Source organism: Cicer arietinum, chromosome 5 (assembly GCF_000331145.2).
Source record: "Cicer arietinum cultivar CDC Frontier isolate Library 1 chromosome 5, Cicar.CDCFrontier_v2.0, whole genome shotgun sequence".
Taxonomy (NCBI): domain Eukaryota; kingdom Viridiplantae; phylum Streptophyta; class Magnoliopsida; order Fabales; family Fabaceae; genus Cicer; species Cicer arietinum.
This window is the reverse complement of record NC_021164.2, coordinates 77,966,152-77,977,885: the sequence shown is the minus strand read 5'-3', so window position 1 is coordinate 77,977,885 and position 11,734 is coordinate 77,966,152. Positions and strand designations below refer to the sequence as shown.

The window sequence follows — 11,734 nt, the reverse complement described above, 5'->3', positions numbered from 1 at the left end:
TTTTTTTATACGTATAATGATTAAATTAATTCATAAAACGAATGGATATTTTTCAATTATATCCCTTTTTCAAAAATAAAAAATCAATATATTCTACTTTAAAATTTATATGCAAAATGTCATACTTTTTATTATCTTAAGGATGTCGCTAGACGGGTATGCCATCACTTAAAGATGCGACGATGTATTTTTTTTTAATAAATGCTAAATTAATAAATAAAATATAATAAAAAAATGAAATTATATTAATAAAATTAAATAATGTATTTTTTAATAAGTTATTTGAATCAAAACTGTGATTAAAAGGTTGTACATGTATTTTAATACTCAATTGATTGCCTCAACAAAATTATTGTCATACATCTCCATCAGCTACCTCCATCCCAAATGATTTAATTCAATTTTTTTTGTTGGTATGTCGACTGCCCACAACCGTATTAATTTATGTATTTTTTATTTAATTTTATTAATATAATATAATTTTATTTATTAATTTAATATTTATTTATTTGTTAAAAAATAAAATAATATATAATCGCATCCCTTCAAGAAGAGAAAAAAGTTTTGCGCATCCCTTTACGACTTTACGAAGATTAAGAAAAAGATTTTTGCACACTCTTTATTGCCTTTCTGAAGACAGAAAAAGGGAAATATTTTTTATATAAATTTTTAAAATAGAATATATTAAAATATTTTTCAAAAAAGGATATAGTTGAAAAATATTTAAAAAAAATGACATAAATATTTGGTTATAAAGAAATATAGTCAATTTGTGAGTGAAAGGAGATGTCAGTAACATTAAATCCAACCTTATCTCTCTTGAATACTGTTTCCATATAATTTAATGAAACAATGGAGGTAACTAGGCGAGTCAAAATGCATACTAGTTGATTAATAATGCAATTGAACGTAAATACAACCTAAAGGTGTCCAACGTCATTCGGGGAATATTTATAAATTATAAATGCGGGTTTTCACTGTCACTCTTTGAGCCGAGCTAGTAGCTACAACCGTAAACGCTCTCCCTCTGTTCTCATCGTTAAGTAGTTGAGTCTCAAAGCCACACACTCCCACCACCAAAAATCAAACCTCAACAACAATGGACCTTCGTTTAGGGCTTCTCATATTCCTCTCTCTATTATTACAGGCAATCTCTCTCTCTCTCTCTCTCTCTCTCTCTCTCTCTCTCTTCACCTCCGTTTCTTCAATTCCAATTCCACTCTGCATTGTTCATTCTTCACATTCACACCATGCAATTCCTATCGTGTTTGTGTTTTTTTTTTTATTTATAAATTATTTGGATAATAGTAAGCAAATATATAGAGAGAGAACTCGATTATGGAAAGTGAATTAGCGCGTGAAGGAAAAATTTGTGTGAAACAGGGGAGAAAACGAAGGACTTCAAAATGCTTCATGATTTTGTGAATGGACGATGAATTGAATAATTACTGTTTTTTTGTTGTTGTTGAAAGCTACAACGGGAAGCAGATTTATGATGATTTTGTTGATAATGCTTCAATTTCTTGTAGATTTATGCGGTTCATTTGTTGCAGGTTTGCTTAATTTTATCTTTAGCAGAAGCAGAAAATTTGTCCTCAAGGATTCTTTTGGCATCTAATGACAGACCAATAGGGTAAGTCTATTAAAATTATGGAAATTGATTATTGGACATCAAAATTTTGATCTTAAATAAGTTTGTTTTTTTTGTTTTCTGTATTTTTGAAATGTTTGTAAGTTGCATAAGTTAAAAAGTATTTGAGAGATAGAGATAAACAAATATGGTGTGTGTACATATTTTTTTTTTTATCTAATTTTTTTTTTTTTTTTTATGTTCAAATGATACAATTGTAAAATAATAGGTGTAACAGTGCCAATAAATTTCTTGATCTGGAAAACAGAAAACAGTTTTGAGTTCTATTTTCTTTTTTTATACAGGGAAAGGCATTCTGAAGATTACTGTGCAATGTACGACATTTGTGGAAAGCGCAGTGATGGTAAAGTAGTTAACTGTCCATATGGTTCTCCGGCTGTGAAGGTATACATACTTTAGGAAACTTATTTATCAATATTAGTTACTTCATTTTCTTGTTCCGTGTCATAAATAATATGTTGTGATGAATTTTTATTTTGATATCTGTTCTTAAAAGCATAATAGATAGCATCACATCTACTTTTAACTTTTAAAGCTTCGAGTTGTGTCATGACTTTGGGAACTCTTTTGTTTTTCCCAGCCAGATGATTTGCTTTCATCGAAGATCCAAAGTTTGTGTCCAACAATTACTGGGAATGTTTGCTGTACAGAAGCTCAGTTTGACACACTAAGGACACAAGTGCAACAGGTATAAATATCGAATTTTGTACTATTGATGCATATATTCACCATAGACTTTTTATTGAATTCACCCCTCAGTCACCTTCTCTCTCTCTCTTTTGTTTTCGTTATGGATACTAATATACTGACTAGTAATGGTTTGCTTTTATATGTATCTGCATCTTTCTATATCATATTGCTGTCCCTCACTGTTACTGTTTTTTTAAATTCTGCTGATATGCATTAATACATATTACATTCTATTCTGGCAGGCAATTCCTTTTCTTGTAGGTTGTCCAGCATGCTTACGAAACTTTCTGAATCTATTCTGCGAGCTTACGTGCTCCCCAAGTCAGAGCTTATTTATCAATGTGACTTCAGTGGACAAGGTAAGACCTAGCACATTCCTTTCATTTTTTATTGAATTATCTTGCCTATTCTACATGCAGTTTTGTTATTTATCACTCATTAGAACAACAAGAAATTTATGTTGAATGATTCAGCTTCCCAGTAAGATGTTTTTCTGCTGGCACTTTTTGTTGCATGTCTTTGTTTCATCAAAATAAAAAGAAAAATTCAATCAAACGGACATCATGTGAGGTGATTCTTCATTGGTTCCATACTAACAAATCATAATGACTAAGCAAATGCCCATTTTGTATTCTGTTAGCATTTGCCTTCTTTTGACATTAGTATTTTTGATGCAAATCACAAGCTGCTGCAGCATTAACTTTACATTGCAATTACTTACTCTAATTATTACAATTCTTAGGTTGGAGCTAATTTGACAGTGGGTGGGATCGATTATTTTGTAAGTGACGCTTTTGGTGAAGGGTTATATCAGTCCTGCAAAGATGTAAAGTTTGGTACCATGAATTCTCGAGCTATGCAATTTATCGGCGGTGGTGCTCAAAATGTTAAAGGTAAATTGTACTTTTAATTCAAATCCTTAACCAAATATCATTCCTTCTTCTCGTGTATCTGTTAATATAATTTTATAGGACATCTCCTTGATTATATTACTGACTACTTTATGTATACTGTCAAGTATTAAGAGTAAAAGGCAGAGGGACACATTGGAATTCTTGTTTATGATTTTTTTGTTTGTTTTGCTGTAGCGTTAAGAAATAAGAATACACACAATTATGGTAACAAACTTTCCATTTTACTTTTGAGCAGAATACATTTGGATCTTCAAAGCATATAATCTGTTATAATTTTTTTTTCAAGGTAACACATTGCTGGGTGTTCCCGCTTTACATAAGAAAAACTATTGTGGCACACACTAGTAATTTAACTATGATTTGATGCAGTAGCAACAATGCAAATTTACATGTTCCTTTTGAGAGGGGTTGCTTGTGCACAATTATTCTTTAATGTATTGCTTGATGCTTATTATGTCATTGCTTTTGGCAGAGTGGTTTGCTTTTATTGGTAAAAAAGCAGCCATTAATGGTCTTGGTTCACCATATGCAATTACATTCCAGCCAAATGCAATCAGATCATCTGGGATGAAACCTATGAATGTTTCAGCTTATTCGTGTGGTGATATTTCTCTTGGCTGTTCTTGTGGTGACTGTCCTTCATCTTCGGTATGCTCTAATTCATCTTCAACTACCACCCACAAGAGGGATTCATGTTCCTTGAAAGTTGGGACTTTAATGGTAAAGGACTTTAATGATATCATTTTGATATTTTCCAGTTGCATTTGTTTCTTTCCGCGAAGAACAAAATGTGATTTTAGCCTATTGTGCATGCTTTAACTGACACCGTTTTACCTTATGACTCCTGTAGGTGAAATGTGTTGACTTGGCTTTAGCAGTCTTATACATCATACTGATATGTGTGTTCTTGGGTTGGGGATTGTATCATCGGATAAGGGAAAGAAAGCCGACATATAGAACAAAATCAATGTCTAATGTCGTTAATGGTGGTGTGCAGTATTCTCATAATCAGGAGAAAGACGAGAACCTCCCAATGCATCAGGTTCATGACTGAATGCTATTTATTCATTACTAACACATGTTTGAAAGTTATCTTAAAAAGTTTGCTTCCTTTCCTTCCTTATGCATGCTTATTTGCCCAATGCCGATGTTGTTTTTTATTATAAGATTATTGAAGATGCTTCAGAAAATAGAAACGAAGTACGACTCTCAGCTGTGCAAGGATACATGTCAAATTTTTACAGGTCACTGTCTATGCTATCAACTGCATATCAAATAACACAGAACAAAATCTGACTTCATATTTACAAATGTTATCAGGAAATATGGATCATATGTAGCTAGAAACCCAAAATTGGTCTTGGCTTCATCTTTGGCTATAGTTATTGTACTCTGTCTAGGTCTAATCAGATTGAAGGTTGAGACGCGGCCTGAGAAGGTATCACATAGCTTCTTCTCTATTGTATAAAATGTTGTTTAATTCTACTGACTCACCGCGAAAGCGTCTATCCACTTGTAAGTGAGATCTTTGTTCCACACATGATAAACATGCATGTAATTTCCAATCCATGTACGATGTATGAGTTTTTCATCTCACTTCTGAAACCTATAAGCAGTTAGCTCTGTGGTTTGAAATTAGTGTCTGTTTTCTGTTCATTGACTTCAAATGCTCGTGTTATTTTTAGCACAACTGTTTTGCCGATTTTTCACTCTTTATATCTCCACTCACTTGAATTCTCACTTCATTGGTGTTTTGGATTTCTAGAGATGGGTTGATTTTGTTCAAGAGACCGATGCTTTTGTTTTTGGACATAATTTGAAAGTGAATTTTGGTTCTGTTTTAAACATCCCATGGTGTTTTGTACTTATTTTATGGATGAGATAAGGTGGATGTCACCGTGTGAGAATTGTTTTTAAGGGGGGAAAATTGATGGTTGAAAAATCTTCTTGTGAGTGTCGAGAGTATCAATGAGTACAGTGAACTATTGCAAGTTAAAATTTGAAGCGAAAACACAATGAACTATGCTTTGGTTGTTAAATTTCTTGGAACGTTATATGATTTCTGAACGTTTCTCTTTTACCTTGTTATATATTTACATTAGTTGAGTTTGCCAAAAAACTTCTTTCACTTTTCAGCTCTGGGTGGGACCTGGGAGTAAAGCAGCAGAAGAGAAGCAGTTTTTTGACAGCCATCTTGCTCCGTTTTACAGAATCGAACAGGTTCTTAATTGTAATTCACGCTAGACAGTCTATCATTTTTTCTTTTATAGCTTAATGTTAATATTAATTTGATCTTCCTAACAAGTCAACGCTATTCTGCATTATGCAACATGAGGCAATATGTAATAATCTTCATCAAGATTTGTTGCTCGTTTATCATGTTAGATGACATGCTTGTTTACTTGCAGCTCATACTGGCAACAGTTCCAGATCATGTGAATAGTACATCACCAAGAATTGTGTCAGAGGACAACATTAGGTTTCTGTTTGAAATACAAAAGAAGGTAAGTGTTCCATCTAGTTGTACTACTGAAATTTTTCGATGATTGTGTTAAAATTGAAGCCACGGCTGTCAGGTTGATGCAATTCGTGCTAATTATTCTGGCTTGATGGTATCTCTCCAAGACATATGTTTGAAGCCACTAGACACAGATTGTGCTACTCAAAGTGTCCTGCAGGTATAGTTATTGTTTTTCAGGCAGAGAACTTTAATATTTCATTGTTATTATTGTAATAAATTTGCACGATTTTATCTTCTTTTGATTAGAGCAATTTTCTTCTTAATTGACAGTACTTCAAAATGGACCCCGAAAATTTCGACAATTATGGTGGAGTTGAGCATCTCAATTATTGTTTTGAGGTAGCAAATGTTAATTTACATCGTGAAGTTGATTGTAGTAAAGGTTCTTAGTTCTGCTTTTGTTTTGCATGTTCACATGAAAGGAAATTACTAAGATCTTCTACCATACTGTTCGATCGTATCCAATAGTCAATGCTGTTATTTACTACACATTTTTTATTTCTTGCAATCGTATCCAATAGTCAATGCTGTTATTTACTACACGTTTTTTTATTTCTTGCATGGATCACATAGAAACTTGGAACCTGGCCTACTACTTAAATATCTTCTTGGGTGCATTTGTTCTATATTTTAATAGGATATAGTAAAAGATTGCTGTTGAAAGCATACTTGCCCAACAATTGATGTGAATGTTTGATAAATGCACTGGGGAGGATATAACTTTGATCAAAAGGCTCCCTCTTGAATGATAAATCCCATATCATGGGGGAGTTGGGCAGAGGTTGCAAATGGCAGTGACTGGAGTTTCTAACTAGGAGTTCAATTTTCCACATTTAATCAAATCTCTCTAAATTCTAAAAGATTTTAGACTCGTAACTTTGTGCAAAGTCCTTTGCCCTTTTGCCTGATATAAGTGATGCTTTTTTTCTAGTTCTTACTATCTCGAGTAATCAATATGAAACTTTATCCACAACAAACATTGACAATGATGTGTATATAATACAATTTAAAAATGACTTATTATTTTCTAACGTTGTGTTCATTCAGCATTATTCCTCAGCAGATCAATGTATGAGTGCATTTAAAGGTCCTCTTGATCCAAGCACTGTATTAGGAGGTTTTTCCGGGAATGACTATTCTGGGGTACATTCTCTTTTCTTCTGGGTTATCAATGAATTGGATTTTGTGGAGCATATGATAACTATAATGCCATTTATTCAAGACAGGCTTCTGCGTTTATTGTAACTTACCCAGTAAATAATGCTATTGATGAAGAGGGCAATGAAACTGCAAAGGCAGTTGCATGGGAGAAGACCTTTATTCAGTTAGTGAAGGTATGCATCTTGTGTTTATACTTTTTAACTTCATTTACACACTTATCCTATATTGCAAAAAATGCAAGTATCAAATTGACTAGAAAGGGTGCCTAATAAGAGCTTATAAAGCTTGGACACTCCTACACTCCTAATCTTACGAGTCAGTTTTGTGGAATTGAGTTAGTCTCAAAATCTAAGATGAGATAAGTTCCTATCCTAGATTCGTTGTTGAGTCACTCACCTTATTATCTAGACATACACACCAAACCCAATAGTGTTAGGTGTGAGAGGGTGTATTTGGAAAAATCCTAGCTCACATTGACTAGAAATAGTTCCTAATTAGAGCTTCTAATTGGACACTCCTCACCTTGGTTTTATGGGATTGTGTTTGCCTCGAAACCTAAGACTGCACAGTTATTCACATTTCACCCTATGTTTTAACTCTAGTGGTGGCCAACTTGCTTCGGCAGAAAAGAAACCGAGTCAAGGTTAATTCCTGGTTAGTCTTAGTACTCAGACAATCACATGTAGCTTAATTTATCCATCTAATATCTAGGTCCTCCCTTGTAGGAAAAGCAATAAAAATCTGATATAACGTCTTGGTGCATTGCTTGCTTATCCTTTATTGATGTGACATGGTTGTGTTTTCTGGAACTGGCTTATTACCCTCCCATTAATTTTCCATTTTTTTTGTATTAATTAACCGTGTCCTTTGTTATAGGATGAGTTGTTACCAATGGTACAATCAAGAAATTTGACGCTGGCTTTTTCATCTGAAAGCTCTATAGAGGAAGAGTTGAAAAGAGAAAGTACTGCAGATGTTATTACTATATTGGTAATATCCCTATTCTTTTTTATGTTTACATTTTTGTGTCCTAATTCTTCAATAATACCATAAAGACACTAACTTTTTTGTCTGAGGCATGATTCTGGATTATGTGAATGAGTTATCTGCCGTGTTTCCTAAAACATTCAATAATTTCTGTTTTTGGATGTGTATTGTTTAATCCTTGAATTGTACCTGGTTTTATTGCAGGTCAGCTATCTTGTGATGTTCGCATATATATCTCTTACTTTAGGGGATACACCCCATCCTTCTTCTTTCTATCTTTCCTCTAAGGTGTAGTCCCAGGGTACCTTACTATAAAAACATCTTCCTTTTCCCTTTTCTTTTATCTTTATCCTTCCCCCTCCCTAACACTTCATTACTACTATGGAATTAAACTTTTAATTTTAGGCATTTTATATCATGGAGATAGAATTTTTATAGTGCATGTATATCTAATTGTATAATTATGGATTTTAGGTATTGCTTGGTCTTTCAGGAGTAATTCTTGTCATGTTGTCTGTCCTCGGATCTGTTGGAATATTTAGTGCACTCGGTGTAAAATCTACTTTGATCATCATGGAAGTTATTCCATTTCTTGTTTTAGCTGTAAGTTTTCACTTGCTTATAAAGTTGCTAGATGATAGCTATCAGCAAAACTTATATTTATCACTATTCCTGCCGTATTTGGTGATGGCGTCATTCATGCTGATGATTATTGTTCTTTTTTGGGAAAAAGTTGTGTTGTAATTTGGTCTGTTTGATTTACCTCAGCATGTTGTTTAGCATGACTTGTTATTTTTATTTTTATTTTTCCTTATTTGAATTTTGGAATTTAAATTCTTGATGCTTCAGAGAAATACATGCATAAAAATAAAGTAATGGAAAAAATAGATGAAGATAAAGACAGATTATGATCACAAGTGGGTAAATAGGTCATGTTCAGATTCAAGGTTGAAGCTTCCTTACCCAAACCAAGTGGGCATGAATATGGATTCATGCCCAACACAAATGACTTTATGTACTCATTGAGCATGCCCATTCTCTGATGCTCATAAACTCATACCTTCATAAAATGCCTGAATACCCTTTTTATATATTCACATGAAATGAAATAATTTTTGTTACTTATTTTTATACACAGTAGTAAGTATTTAGTATTCCGTGCATTTTACAAATATTTTTTAATTTAAGAAAATCTGAAAGTTATAAATGAAAAGAAAAAATTTACTTTAAAAATGTTTACAATTATGATATTCTACCATTCTTTTGATCCTGTTCTGTCTTCCTAAATTTCCCACCATTAGGTTGGGGTTGACAATATGTGCATACTAGTTCATGCTGTGAAAAGGCAACAGCTGGAGTTGCCTTTAGAAAGACGAATAAGCAATGCACTTGTGGAAGTAGGACCATCAATAACATTGGCTAGTTTATCAGAGGTTTTAGCATTTGCAGCTGGAAGCTTTATTTCCATGCCTGCATGTCGTGTCTTCTCCATGTTTGCAGGTAAGCTTTTATGCTTTTATAATTTCATACCTCTGGAATAGTCTCGGTTGTTTTCTCAAATGCTAAGTCCATACCTTCCTTTCATGCTTTTTCACAGCATTGGCTGTTCTTTTGGACTTTCTCCTGCAAGTTACTGCATTTGTAGCTCTGATAGCTCTTGACTCTTTGAGAGCTGAGGATAAGAGGGTTGATTGTTTTCCATGCATAAAAGTGGATTCTTTGCATGCAGACCCTCATAAAGGTATAACTAAAATTTTAATCTGTGATGAAACTTGATATACTTTTACTTAATTATTGTTTTCAATTTGATTGTAAGCTTTCCCTCTATCATCTTTAATATCTATATCTTTGGATGACCAAAATGGTCTTTTACTCTAGAAAAATATTTAAAAGCTTAGGTGAATTCTATTGAAGTTTGTCTTTTCATAACTCCTCAGGCATTGGACAAAGGAAACCTGGTTTATTGGCTCGATATATGAAGGTAATTAGCATTATCTTTGCTAGCAATTATTGTTTGCTGGTACTTAATAGAGGGCTAAAACCTAACTGGAGTTGTTTACAATTTCGTGAAGCAAGTTGTATAAATTTTAATCTAGCTATAATTGGGAAATTGTATAATTTTAAAAAAGGGAGTCGTTGGTATGGTACGTTAACCTTCTACCAGAGTTGGGATTTGAATTTGTAATGATGCAAAGATCCATTTTTTTGGTAATCTAGTGATGAAGGCCACAATTCTTTGTCAAGCTGTCAACAGACAGTTTACTTATCCTTAAATTTTAAGTTCCCCTATCTGTTTCTTTAAACATTTAGAATTTATTTTGTCATTTTTGCATGCCTTTTGAATTTAATGACATTTTTATCCAAGTTTTGCTTGTTGACTTAATTACCTCCCCAATTTTACTTGGTTTCTGATAATAATGCTGTCTTCCATTTCAGGAGGTTCATGCTCCCATTCTAAGTATTTGGGGAGTAAAAATATTTGTCATTGCAATTTTTGTGGCATTTGCATTGGCTAGCATCGTAAGTCTTCCGATTTGTTTCTATAGCTAAATTTAAATCACACCTGCACTTTGTTCTTGCTTCTAATGCTACGTTTTCTTTTCTTTTTTTCTCTTCTCCCCCTTTCTATTTTGCCTTTATCTGAATCACACAGGCTTTGAGTACTAGAATTGAACCTGGATTAGAGCAGGAAATTGTTCTTCCCCGAGACTCATATCTTCAGGTTTGACATTTTTGCCCAGCATCATGTATTCATGCTTTCTTTTATCCATGTGTATATGTCCAAACTATAAATATGTCTTCCTGCAGGGGTATTTCAAAAATGTTTCCGACTATCTCAGAATTGGGCCACCTCTGTATTTTGTTGTGAAGAACTATAACTATAGGTATTTTTGTCCTATCAAGTTTTTTTTTCTCGCATCCACCTTTATGTTTAAGAATTAGTTTAAACCAAGCCTGTTAATTCGCAGGGATGCATGAGTACAGTGAGTGTATGTGCTAGTGGTAGGAATCGTAGTGTATCTCTCATGTAGTCTTGTACATTCCAATGAACCCAGTTATGCATGTACATAATATTCTTTTTTGATGTTTAACTGTTAATAATGCATATCTTTTTACAAAAAGTTTTTCTTAATTTATGTTATGTTATTTATTTTTTATCATTGGTGTCTATGCCAGTCATGGTCCAGAAACCATATGATAATGCAATGTCATTTAGTCATACATACTATTTGTCATATTAATTATATTATCAGTTACTTTCATGTTTTTGCTCTAGTGATATATCAGCATGAATCATACTAGTGCTTTAATAAGTACATCCTCCTTGATCAAGAGGTGGAATTGATCACAATTCGTTTCACCTGATCAATGTTTTACTTAGTTATGAATTTTTCTCTTAGAAAATATATGTATTTCAGAAACTTAAATATATGTGGTGCTAATATCTCGTGAAGATAAATGCTTAACCTAGTCTTGAAACTTCTTTGTTGGAGATGTTTTGTTCTAATTTTATTTCCTCACCTCAGCTCAGAATCAACACATACAAATCAGCTTTGCTCCATTAGCCAATGCAATTCAGACTCTCTTTTAAATGAGGTAAACCAATAACATTTGGCTTATTTGATTCTGGTCTATATATGATTGTAACCACTAACCATACATTTTGTTAATTACGGAATATATGCCTTACAAATACACCATTTCTTAATGAGACATCAGTTTACTTTTGAATTTATTCCTGTTGTATTAAGATGGTAGTCCGTACCATTGATCTACTTCTTTGCACTAACTAATTAGTAATTTTCTTTT

General features: G+C 33.1%; 1 protein-coding gene across 2 annotated transcripts in view; it reads left to right on the top strand.

The window, feature by feature from the left end:
• Window positions 1–931: 931 nt before the first annotated feature.
• LOC101512418 (uncharacterized) overlaps window positions 932–11,734 on the top strand; it is a 16,361-nt gene continuing 5,558 nt past the window's right edge. The window contains exons 1-26 of one of the 2 annotated variants that reach the window (XR_012163217.1): window positions 932–1,147; window positions 1,554–1,633; window positions 1,936–2,035; window positions 2,232–2,339; window positions 2,584–2,700; window positions 3,084–3,234; window positions 3,728–3,975; window positions 4,106–4,297; window positions 4,423–4,499; window positions 4,576–4,693; window positions 5,392–5,475; window positions 5,664–5,759; window positions 5,832–5,933; window positions 6,047–6,115; window positions 6,824–6,919; window positions 7,003–7,110; window positions 7,814–7,927; window positions 8,129–8,212; window positions 8,399–8,527; window positions 9,226–9,424; window positions 9,522–9,665; window positions 9,862–9,905; window positions 10,361–10,444; window positions 10,578–10,646; window positions 10,733–10,809; window positions 11,452–11,521. Coding sequence is in view for 1 of the 2 variants with exons in the window: in XM_012716015.3 (XP_012571469.1) it covers window positions 1,100–1,147; window positions 1,554–1,633; window positions 1,936–2,035; window positions 2,232–2,339; window positions 2,584–2,700; window positions 3,084–3,234; window positions 3,728–3,975; window positions 4,106–4,297; window positions 4,423–4,499; window positions 4,576–4,693; window positions 5,392–5,475; window positions 5,664–5,759; window positions 5,832–5,933; window positions 6,047–6,115; window positions 6,824–6,919; window positions 7,003–7,110; window positions 7,814–7,927; window positions 8,129–8,212; window positions 8,399–8,527; window positions 9,226–9,424; window positions 9,522–9,665; window positions 9,862–9,905; window positions 10,361–10,444; window positions 10,578–10,646; window positions 10,733–10,809; window positions 11,452–11,521 (2,808 nt within the window). In the remaining variant the exon portion in view is untranslated. The remainder of the gene's footprint in view (window positions 1,148–1,553; window positions 1,634–1,935; window positions 2,036–2,231; window positions 2,340–2,583; window positions 2,701–3,083; window positions 3,235–3,727; window positions 3,976–4,105; window positions 4,298–4,422; window positions 4,500–4,575; window positions 4,694–5,391; window positions 5,476–5,663; window positions 5,760–5,831; window positions 5,934–6,046; window positions 6,116–6,823; window positions 6,920–7,002; window positions 7,111–7,813; window positions 7,928–8,128; window positions 8,213–8,398; window positions 8,528–9,225; window positions 9,425–9,521; window positions 9,666–9,861; window positions 9,906–10,360; window positions 10,445–10,577; window positions 10,647–10,732; window positions 10,810–11,451; window positions 11,522–11,734) is intronic. The other variant, XM_012716015.3, reaches the window with a different exon arrangement.